Raw genomic sequence first — 12,417 nt, 5'->3', positions numbered from 1 at the left:
TCTTATAAAAATGGTGCACATTTTTTAAGTAAAGTATATTGGAGATAGGTTTCTTTTGCATTAAAGTAAAAATTGGAATTCTTTTTTGCCTTTTCATGCCCTTTAAGAGGGGCTTGGAGGATTTTTTGGACAGACATAATATCCAGGGCATTTGTGATACTAAACTCTATAGTTAGTGTACGAGTATTTATAGTTTATGTGAGTGTAGGGAGGGGTCAGTGTGTGTTTATGGATGCTGGGTTTTCATTTGGAGGGGTTAAACTTGATGGACTTTGGTTTTATTTCAACCCAAGTTAACTATGTAACTAACTCCAGATATAATAAATTACTTTCAGTTGCAAATTGACTAGGAATATCAATCTTTGCATCATGCTTAAAGTTAATTTTGTGGTGAAGTACAGAGTCAGGGCAAGTGCAGCGAGAGAATACAATCTCCACAAACAACTTCCGCCTTCGCTGATCATAGAGTCTAACTAGAAGGGTCGCGCTAGAGCGGCACCGGAAGTCCTTCACTATCCGCCGGCTTGGGCTTCTTACTAGCGCGGAGTGTGAGCACTCGCTCTCTTCAACTTCCGGAGGCGCTACCAGCGGCCCAGCACAGCACAGACATGCCGACCGGAGACTATGAGTGCGTACAGAGGGATAGCGGGGAGGCCAGGCGGGAAACCGTTTGTAGTCAAGGTTGAAGAACTAGTCTGTGGCCAGCCGGAGAGTTGGGGGGAGACAGATCGGTCTCCTACATTTGGGTTCACTGTTGTTGCTGCACTACAAGTCACAGCTTTCTTCCACATATATGTATAATGAAGGCGTAGAGCATGCTGGGCCTTGTAGTCTCACCGACGTCTGGAAGCCCAAGCTTAAGGAATAGGCTTTAGAGAGGGATGCACAGGGTTTAGGACACGGGTGTTCAACCAGCTGTCAGTGCTGAGAGTTGTTACAGGCGAAGATCTGGCTTTTGGGAGGGAAGACTTTCCATGGGGGCTTTTTGCTGACCTGAAATTGACCTGTCTGCTGACCTGAAATTGGGAGAAGCATGTGATGAGTGACTTGAGATGTTCCCAGTCTGTATAGAGACGCTTGGGATGTTCCCAGTCTGTATAGAGAAGCTTGGGATGTTCCCAGTCTGTATAGAGACGCTTGGGATGTTCCCAGTCTGTATAGAGACGTTAGGGATGTTCCCAGTCTGTATAGAGAAGCTTGGGATGTTCCCAGTCTGTATAGAGGAGCTTGGGATGTTCCCAGTCTGTATAGAGACGCTTGGGATGTTCCCAGTCTGTATAGAGACGCTTGGGATGTTCCCAGTCTGTATAGAGACGCTTGGGATGTTCCCAGTCTGTATAGAGGAGCTTGGGATGTTCCCAGTCTGTATAGAGACGCTTGGGATGTTCCCAGTCTGTATAGAGACGCTTGGGATGTTCCCAGTCAGTATAGAGAAGCTTGGGATGTTCCCAGTCTGTATAGAGAAGCTTGGGATGTTCCCAGTCTGTATAGAGAAGCTTGGGATGTTCCCAGTCTGTATAGAGAAGCTTGGGATGTTCCCAGTCTGTATAGAGACGCTTGGGATGTTCCCAGTCTGTATAGAGACGCTTGGGATGTTCCCAGTCTGTATAGAGACGCTTGGGATGTTCCCAGTCTGTATAGAGACGCTTGGGATGTTCCCAGTCTGTATAGAGACGCTTGGGATGTTCCCAGTCTGTATAGAGGAGCTTGGGATGTTCCCAGTCTGTATAGAGACGCTTGGGATGTTCCCAGTCTGTATAGAGACGCTTGGTTGGACGCTTGGGTTCCCAGTCTGTATAGAGACGCTTGGGATGTTCCCAGTCAGTATAGAGAAGCTTGGGATGTTCCCAGTCTGTATAGAGAAGCTTGGGATGTTCCCAGTCTGTATAGAGAAGCTTGGGATGTTCCCAGTCTGTATAGAGACGCTTGGGATGTTCCCAGTCTGTATAGAGACGCTTGGGATGTTCCCAGTCTGTATAGAGAAGCTTGGGATGTTCCCAGTCTGTATAGAGACGCTTGGGATGTTCCCAGTCTGTATAGAGACGCTTGGGATGTTCCCAGTCAGTATAGAGAAGCTTGGGATGTTCCCAGTCTGTATAGAGACGCTTGGGATGTTCCCAGTCTGTATAGAGACGCTTGGGATGTTCCCAGTCTGTATAGAGACGCTTGGGATGTTCCCAGTCTGTATAGAGACGCTTGGGATGTTCCCAGTCTGTATAGAGACGCTTGGGATGTTCCCAGTCTGTATAGAGACATTTGGGATGTTCCCATTCTGTATAGAGACGTTTGGGATGTTCCCAGTCTGTATAGAGAAGCTTGGGATGTTCCCAGTCTGTATAGAGACGCTTGGGATGTTCCCAGTCTGTATAGAGAAGCTTGGGATGTTCCCAGTCTGTATAGAGAAGCTTGGGATGTTCCCAGTCTGTATAGAGAAGCTTGGGATGTTCCCAGTCTGTATAGAGAAGCTTGGGATGTTCCCAGTGTGTTAAGAGATGCTTGGGATGTTCCCAGTCTGTATAGAGAAGCTTGGGGTGTTCCCAGTCTATAAAGAGGAGCTGTGGGGCTGGTATGGGATCTTCTACATGTCTCACGTCTCCGCTTTTCATTCCAGCTCCAAGCCCAGCTGGGCAGACCAAGTGGAGGAGGAAGGAATAGATGCAGAACCCCTAAGTCCGCAAATCAGGAAACCGGATCCAGTCAGCTGTGAGTTTCCCTATACAAACCTACACTAGGGTTACCCAAGAGGCAGAAGAGATCTCCTCTGTCACTCCCAACAGTATTTGCTGGTTGGATATAAATATTTCTGTGAATATGTTTGTGAGGAGACTGTGTTGATTATTAATTGATTAATAATTGATTTTTCCCCCCCCCCCAGTTGTTCTGGACACTCCCCGAGAGGTCATCAATGGCAACATCAAAACCATCACAGAATACAAACTGAATGATGATGACAAGACAGTCAAGGTAGGGACAGCACTTTTCTGCAATGTCCTGATAATGTCCTACTTAAACCCCTGCATTGTATCATTCAGTGCTCCTCATGTGCTCCTGTGAATGTCTATACACATATAAAGCACTAAGTATAAGCTACACTGCCATTTTATTCTCTACTCCGGATTTCAAATGCTGTCTGGTTGCTTATTTTGCTTTCCCTAGCAACTAGAAAACATAAAGTTGCTTTGAACAGGAGTTTCCCCTGTAAATTGGAAGATCCTTCTGTTTGTTCTGGTTTCTGCTTCATTTGTTTTTTCAATGACATTACTGTCTATTGGGTCCCAAAATCTGTAGATTTGTATATGTTACCTTCCACATAATAGAGCTGCAGGTTCATTTATTAGCATTATACACAAGGTTATATCACTGTATGACTTACTTAGCATGTGACCAGTATGGCAGAATAATAGTGGCTGGTTCATTGAGAAACTGGCAGTTGCAGGCTAAAGCAGCAGAGCTGAATATAAGTATTATTGATGCCCAAGCCAATACTGGTTGGTCCGGCCCCCCGACTGCCGATCCTGATCATTCACACTGATATTGGGCAGGTGCTTGAGAAGCAGCCAATGAATGGCCTGTTGTACAGTCTCCATTCACTCCTCTTGCATTCTGATTGGTTGGATACAGTAGAGGTTTGGCTAGTACAGGAGTGCCCATACAAATGCGGGGTCTTGTTTTTAGGGATGCGCCGAATTCTTTGCTAAAGATTCGGCCGAATAGCGAACCGAATCCTAATTTGCATATGCAAATTAAGGGTTGGAAGGGGAAAAATTTTTTACTTCCTTGTTTTGTGTTCCTTGTCACGTGATTTCCCTCCCCGCCCCTAATTTGCAGATGCGGATTTGGTTCGGCCGGGCACAGTATTCGGCCCAATCGGAATCCGGCTGAATCCTGAACCTACTACTTTTGGTGATTTTGTCCCATTATAATCTACATCCCTAAAAGCATTGTTAGCATTCTGTTCCATGGAAAATATTACTTACATATTATATTCATTTATGAGGACGTGTTTATTGCTATAATAAACAAATCGCTATTTCTTATGTAACCATAACTTAATAAATATCTGAATGAAAACAATGAAACAGGAGGGTGATTGAGACAAGCTGTTTGTTGACAGAGGCTTGAGATCTATTGATCACCAGCTAAAGGTCTACTGGTAGATCCCTATCTATCTTTTTGGCTCCCCTGGGCTAGTGTATGGCTAGAGAAAGGTAGTGCTGGGCTTACTAGCAATTGTGCCTCTGGTACATACTTGTGATAACACTGACTCCCTGTGACTGTTCTGCACAAACCAGATAAGGGGCTGGTGTTTGTCATGTCCAAGGAACCATTGTGAGATGATCACGTTAGAATTTCTCAACACTGGGATTGTTGCTGTCCCCTCATTATGTGCCTTGGCGTTACTTTTTGGTAGGGATGCACCTAATCCATCTATTTTGGATTCGGACAAACCCCCGAATCCTTTGCGAAAGATTCGGCCGAATACTGAATCCAAATCCCAATTTGCATATACAAATTACGGGTAGGAAAGGGAAATTTTTTTAACTTACTTGTTTTGTGACAAAAAGTCGCACAATTTCTCTCCCCACCCCTAATTTGCATATGCAAATTCGTATTCGGTTCGGCCGGACAGAAGGATTCGCCCGAATCCTGCTGAAAAAGGCCGAACCCTGAACCAAATCCTGGATTCGGTGTATCCCTAATTTTTGGTTTGCTCTAATGTACTTAAAGGGGTTGTTCGCCTTCCCAAACACTTGTTTCAGTTCAGTTGGGTTTTAGAAATAAAGACTTTCAATTACTTTCCATTTTTTATTTTTTACCATTTTTTTCAAGATTGAAGGTTAAAGGGGAACTCCACAAAAACATAACTTAAGCTTTCTGAAACGTAAACATAATTTCAAGCAACTTTGCAATATACATCAATTAAACAACATGCAGACTTTTCATGATTTTTAATGGTTTGGAACAGTTCCCTAAGCCTAGCCTCCTGCTCTCCTGCTGATCTGTCTGACTACTTTGCTGAGCTGTCTGACTACTGTTACTTTGTATCAACAGCCATCTGTCCTCGGCCTGCATCCTCCAAACCTCACAATTCCCTGCACATGTGATTTCAATAAGGAAAGGAATATCACAGTGCAATGCATTGTGGGTTATGTAGTTCCTGCATGCTGTCTGTAAGCTGTGGAGAAGTTGTTACAATTTGTAACATCAGTGTTTAGTCCCTCCTTCCCTGCCAGGATTTCAAATGATGCAGAAAGAGAAGAACTGCTAAACAGCTGGATTTCAGCATAGAAAATGGCATTTATTCATACTTTTTGAAGAAACAGGCAACTGTGATGGGTATATTAGGGGTTTCTGTGTTATGTGAGACTCTTTATCAAATTTTGTTTTAGCAGCCTGAGTTCCCCTTTAAAGTTGAATGTCCCTGTCTCTGGTGTTTCAGTCTGGCAGCTCAGTGATCCAGGAGGATATTCTGTTACAATTTGCTCCATTTAGTTGATACAATTAGTTGCTCCATTTAGTTGATACAATTAGTTGCTCCATTTAGTTGATACATTTCTCAGCAGTATCTGTGGGAAATCAGCAACTATTGTATCAATTCTAACATCTGCCTATTATAAAACCCACAGCAGGACCAAACATAAGAAATGTATAAACTAAATGTATCAATTTAGAACAGTTAAAGGGTCATGCCCTCTCTCCCAGAGCTGCTATGAAAAATGAAACTTTACACTCAAATATTAGAAAAACGATCACAAATATAAAATAGAAAGTAATTGGAAAAAAGACTTTATTTCTGGTGAACAATCTGAAACCAACTGAACTGAAAAAAGTACTGGAAGGTGAACAACCCCTTTAAGTAGCAACGCATTCTTACATCTGGAGCATAATTATTGTTTTTTAATTTTAGATGTTTTTGCAAAGCTTATTTATTATACACTTGTTAGTGGCCCTTTAAGTGCTCTGCTGGATATAATATTGTATCTATAGATATTTGTCTGTCCGGCAGCAGCACATCACTCCTATTATTCATGAGAGGTTATCGTGGTATTCATTAGTACCCAGGAATGCCATCCAAACCCTAAAAATATACATATAATATTGATCAGGGAGCTGTTACTATTTACAATGATTATTTTTTCATTGTTAGCAGTTTATAAACTGCCAGTGGAATGAAATTCATAATAACATCACCCCTGCTGGTCAGTTCTTCCAACTAAAGCTTAATAGCATTGATATGTGAGAAGCGCTTAGAAAAGTGCCCTGAGCAATTCTACATTTGTTTTCTTTGAAAATCTTTTTTATATGGCAACATATATGGGTCGTTTATTAATATTTCTAAATTCAGTCTTTCCTAGCACAGCATAAAGCTCACTGCAGAATGGCTTGTATATATTAGAAGATGGTGAAATGCCTGAACCTTCAAGGCACCTCTTGTTGAATTGCCTGTGCACACACGTATAGTTCAACGTTCTTTATTAATATATAAACTTTACTGTTTCTTTGCAGATTGTTCGCACTTTTAAAATAGAAACAGTGAAAGCATCCAAAGTTGTTGCTCAGAGGAAGGTGAGAGCACAGGGGGTGTTTGTAGAGAAAAGGGGGTGTAATTGGGATGTGGCAGTTGTTTGGATGTGGGAAAAGGGGGGTTAGTTGGGATGTGGGAAAGGGGGGTTTAGTTGGGATGTGGCAGTTTTTGGGATGTGGGAAAAGGGGGTTTAATTGGGATGTGGCAGTTGTTGGGATGTGGGAAAATGGGGTTTAATTGGGATTTGGATCCAATTAGTTTGGATGTCGGAAAAGGGGGTTTAATTGGGATGTGGCAGTTGTTGGGATGTGGGAAAAGGCTAATATAGTCGTTTGAGGTCTTTTGTGGAGCAACAGAATCTGGGATTTATAAAGTTTATGTAAAAAATGATGAGGTTGAATATGAAGATCTTTATACTCCTGTGTTTTGATTTCCAGAATTGGAAGAAATTTGGCAATTCTGAATATGATCCTCCTGGTCCAAATGTGGCCACCACCACAGTCAGCGACGATGTCCTGATGACGTTTATCACCAACAAAGAGGTCCGTATTGATCATTCCCTGCAATAGCTTTTTTATTTGTGTCCTGTTATTGATATCTGGTTCATCTAATGTGAATTTGTTTGTGTTGCACACTTCCCCTTTATTCCTACCATTTGAGATATACACACACACACACACACACACACATTTTTTAGAGATTGGCCACAGACTCCCCATAGATCACATTCCACCCCTCCCTAGAGTTGATGACAGGTCTAAAGTATTAATACAACGGGATGTTTTTTGGATTAAAAAATTAAACCCACTCTCACCATGTGGTCTAAATGAACTCTGCTCGTTTTCGTGAGATATATAATATTAGGTGTGTACCGAATACACTATTTTTGATTCGGCAGAATTTGCATATGCAAATTAGGGATGGGAAGGGGTAAAACATTTTTTATTTCCTTTTTTTGTGGCAAAAACGATTTCCCTTCCTTTGCTTGCCTTGACACCCCTCGCTTCCAGTAAACAGCTGTAATAAGGAGGATTTTCTTCCTGCAGGATCTGAATAACCAGGAAGAGGAGGATCCCATGAATAAGCTGAAGGGCCAAAAGATTGTGTCTTGTCGAATCTGTAAGGGTGACCATTGGACCACAAGGTGCCCCTATAAAGATACTTTGGGTCCCATGCAGAAAGAACTGGCAGAGCAGCTGGGATTGTCCACAGGAGACAAGGAGAAGGCGCCGGGTGCAGGTAAGAGCCCACTTAGCTCTCCAGTTTACATTCAGTCCCTGAGTATTGTATTTGTACCTTGCTTATGTATTACTGTCCACAAACGTACAGTATATGTATTTATATATGTATTTAGCTGAATCTACTAATTCTACACTCAGCTGCCATTTGGGACACTGCTCTTTCATGGTTTACATCTTATCTGTCTGACCGTTCCTTTAAAGTTTCCTTCTCTAACTCTACTTCTACTACTTTCCCACTCTCTGTTGGAGTTCCTCAAGGCTCTGTTCTAGGCCCCCTGCTGTTCTCGCTCTATACAACTTCACTAGGAAAACTCATTCAGTCATTTGGACTTCAGTATCACCTTTATGCTGATGACACCCAACTCTACTTGTCTACTCCTGATCTTTCTAATTCTGTCCTTTCCCAAGTCACAGACTGTCTCTCTGCTGTCTCCTCCTGGATGTCACAGCGCCACCTGAAACTGAACCTTTCTAAAACAGAACTCATTATATTTCCTCCAAGATCTTCCCCTGTCCCTCAGATATCACTCACCGTAAACAACACCACCTTTCATTCCACCACACAGGCACGCTGCCTAGGAGTCATCTTAGACTCTCATCTGTCTTTTTCACCACACATTCAAACACTTGCAAAATCTTGTCGTATTCAACTGCGCAACATTGCTCAAATACGACCCTATCTTAGTTCAGTGATTCAGTCTCTCATCATCTCCCACCTTGATTACTGCAACTTACTCCTCACAGGTATTCCAACAAGTCACCTTTCACAACTCCAACGAGGCCGCTAGACTCATTCATCTATCTCACCGCTCAACATCAGCTGCTCCCATATGTATGTCCCTTCACTGGCTCCCAATCTCTTCTAGAATCAAATTCAAATTACTAACACTCCCTTAATAATGAAGCCCCCCCTATATTTCATCTCTAATCTCCAAATACACTCCTTCACACAACTTTCGCTCTGCTTCTGATCTTCGCCTCACTTCTCCTCTGGTCACTTCTTCCCATTCTCATCTACAAGACTTCTCTCAGGCTTCTGCTTTTCTCTGGAACTCTCTGCCACAAGCTGTCAGACTTTCTCCTTCTTTCCAAACTTTCAAGCGCTCCTTAAAGACCCATCTGTTTAAAGAAGATTATTCAATGTACCTTAATAAATCAATCATTGCCGTATCATAAATCACAAAATTGTTTCTAAAATCCTAATGTCTCAATTGTACCCTAACCTTTAGTTTGTAAACTCCAATTTGTAGGGCCCTCTAATCCTATTGTATCTGTAACCCTTGTATTTTATCCACCATTTATTCCCTGTTTGTTATAACTAAGGTAAAGCACTGCGTATCTTGTCGGCGCTATATAAATAAATGATGATGATGATCTACTATTTTTGTCATCTTAGAGCCAGAGCCAGCCCAGGCACCTGTGAGTAAGACTGGAAAATATGTCCCCCCCAGCCTGAGAGACGGAGGAAGCAGAAGAGGGGAGTCTATGCAGCCTAATCGCAGAGGTACAAAGCTTTACGTGGTACAGAATATGTAGCACCAAGTTTAGATGAATACACATCAAACAGGCCTTTATTCCCTAATGCAATTTTACTGACTGTATAAGTTAAAATAAATGCATGGACTTGGTTTTGCCAATACTTGTGCTTACTAGCCTTGTGGCACAGAATCCACTCAAGTACACACGGCTCAGCCAATGAAACGAGCAAAGGATGTGACAGTCGCTGTAAACAATCCGGGGCTACATATATATTTACATACAATCCTTGTGTTAACCATGAATGATCAGCCAGTAGAATAGAGCGCAGAATAGAGCGCAGAATAGAGCAGAGCTGGCACTTAGAGGCTTGTTGTAGATACAGCGTCACTTGCCACTTGTGAGAGTCTGACCTGCAAATGAAGTCACCAGGGGCCACTAGTGAAGGAACTGGGGGTGATGCGACAGAGTTGGATATTGAGAAAAGCTGTAAATGGATCGCACTATTAGACTTGTCACTTTATCTCTTTCCTCTACAGCTGACGACAATGCCACAATCCGTGTCACAAATTTGTCTGAAGACACGAGGGAGACGGATCTGCAGGAGCTTTTTAGACCATTTGGATCAATATCTCGAATCTACTTGGCTAAAGACAAGACCACAGGCCAGTCAAAGGTACAAGTTGGTTCTTATTGCTGATTGGCTCTCCCTTGTTACTCCATGAGTATCTAATCTGCATTACATGCACCATGCCATCTAGTCTGCATTACATGCACCATGCCAATCTAATCTGCATTACATGCACCATGCCAATCTAATCTGCATTACATGCACCATGCCAATCTAGTCTGTATTACATGCACCATGCCAATCTAGTCTGTATTACATGCACCATGCCAATCTAGTCTGTATTACATGCACCATGCCAATCTAATCTGCATTACATGCACCATGCCAATCTAGTCTGTATTACATGCACCATGCCAATCTAGTCTACATTACATGCACCATGCCAATCTAATCTGCATTACATGCACCATGCCAATCTAGTCTGTATTACATGCACCATGCCAATCTAGTCTGTATTACATGCACCATGCCAATCTAGTCTGTATTACATGCACCATGCCAATCTAATCTGCATTACATGCACCATGCCAATCTAGTCTGTATTACATGCACCATGCCAATCTAATCTGCATTACATGCACCATGCCAATCTAGTTTGCATTACCTGCACCATGCCAATCTAGTCTGCATTACATGCACCATGCCAATCTAGTCTGCATTACATGCACCATGCCAATCTAGTCTGCATTACATGCACCATGCCAATCTAATCTGCATTACATGCACCATCCAATCTAATCTGCATTACATGCACCATGCCAATCTAGTCTCCATGCCAAGTGAGCTGATATTTTACTTGCAAATCTAATAAACAATTCAAAATGGGCCGAATCCTTGTGCCTTGCCGAAATGGCATATGCAAGTTAGGGATGGGAAGGGATATCACCTGACTTTGTCACAAAAAAAAAAAAAATCACTTTTTCGTTTAATACCCCTAAGTTACATTTGCAAATAAGGGTTCAGATTCAGTTTGGAATTCGGTCGAATCTTTCACAAAGGATTCTGGGATATGGCGGAATCCAAAATAGTGGATTTCGGGGCATCCCCAAAATATATATATTTATTACAGGAACTATCATTGTTCTAAAAAAGCCAGCAAATGATAGTGGATGTTTCTTATGTTTATCCAATAGTCGTTACTATTTTAAGCCTTGTGAGTTATTGAGATTCTTCCCCTAAAGCTTCCTTGAGATCAGTTTGACCTTCAAACTGTTCAGCTTCCATTTTTTTTTCTGCCTTCCTGGTTGCGTTTTCAGCTGTTTAAAGTCGGCCCAGGGGCCCATTTTATAGTTATAGAGTTATAGATGTCCCACTGAACTTCAATTTCTTTATCTTTTTATTTTCTCCCAGGGTTTTGCCTTCATCAGTTTCCACCGCAGAGAGGATGCTGCTCGCGCCATTGCAGGAGTCTCTGGCTTTGGTTACGATCATCTTATTCTCAATGTGGAATGGGCCAAGTAAGTGTATTGTGACTGCACTGACTCCGCGTGTGATAATGTAGACCTGTAATCAGCTTGCTCCGCTTCTTGTTATCCATAGCAGCCAATCAGCAGGTCACATGTGCAGTCAAAGCAAATATCTGATTGGTTACTATGGGTTTCAGTAAACTCTGAGCCTGTTTTGGCATTCTCTCCCATGCTCTGACTCATTCTTGTTGACTATTGATGATGTCCCTCCTTCTCTGCTGAGGGTAAGAAGGGGAGGCTTTATGCTCCAGATCTTACTTGCAGCAGAAGGCACATGTAAGAAAGGAGGGGTGATAGGGCCCATTTATGCTCAACACTTAAGTGCCATAGATCCAAAATTAACTGAAGGTGTCCATAGACATCACATGGGACATAACTATTCAGTGAGTTTGCAATTGACCCTCCGCATTCAGCTCAGATTCAAAAGCAACAGTTATGTCCAATGTGCCCCCCCCCTCAAGTCTCTGATTGGTTACTGCCTGGTAACAAATCAGTGAAAAGCAAGAGAGCTGCAAAGCAGGAAGTAGTGTTCTGGCTATTATGTTACACATCCAGTCACTCCAGTCTTTATACATTACATTTTTGACTAACTATATTAGAAACATTATTAATTTTGCACGTCTATCTATTTACCCAGTTTATTGTTACACGGAACTGTTACTTTAAAGTTATTAGGAGTCGCAAACGGTACATTTTTGGCGACTGACTCCAAAATTGCTTTTGACCGTTAGCTGTATAATGAGGTGGGGTTAGAAAGTACTTTATAATTCAGTTCCTTTGAGACTGAGGAGCTTCAATCAACTCCTGGTACAAACAAATGTGGCCTTGGAGGAGAGCCACCTAATCTACTGTGTGCACATTCCCTAAATTCTACTCTATCCATAAAATACTGTACAGGGATTCATAAGTGAAGTAGACATGTTTGGTATTATGATCTCACGTACTTCTGAACAGCTGACCTGTGTTCTTGTCATTCTCAGGCCCTCGACCAACTGATGGGGAGCAGTTTCTTGTGCGGCAGAGGATTTTATAGGCTTGTGTCCGATTGCAGAGCAAATAAAAGAACTGAAAATTAAA

At 42.3% G+C, this 12,417-nt stretch overlaps 1 protein-coding gene across 1 annotated transcript; it reads left to right on the top strand.

Annotated features, from left to right (window-relative positions):
• The first annotated feature begins 587 nt into the window (after window positions 1–587).
• Window positions 588–12,417, top strand: eif3g.S (eukaryotic translation initiation factor 3 subunit G S homeolog). Its single transcript, NM_001093008.1, is given in 10 exon segments — window positions 588–628; window positions 2,612–2,703; window positions 2,876–2,964; window positions 6,508–6,567; window positions 6,964–7,068; window positions 7,573–7,765; window positions 9,164–9,271; window positions 9,783–9,919; window positions 11,225–11,331; window positions 12,321–12,417. Coding segments are annotated over 10 exon segments (927 nt in total). The 5' UTR covers window positions 588–608; the 3' UTR covers window positions 12,337–12,417.

This window comes from Xenopus laevis, chromosome 3S, assembly GCF_017654675.1.
Source record: "Xenopus laevis strain J_2021 chromosome 3S, Xenopus_laevis_v10.1, whole genome shotgun sequence".
In the NCBI taxonomy this organism is placed as follows: domain Eukaryota; kingdom Metazoa; phylum Chordata; class Amphibia; order Anura; family Pipidae; genus Xenopus; species Xenopus laevis.
This window is presented reverse-complemented; position numbering and strand designations above follow the sequence as displayed.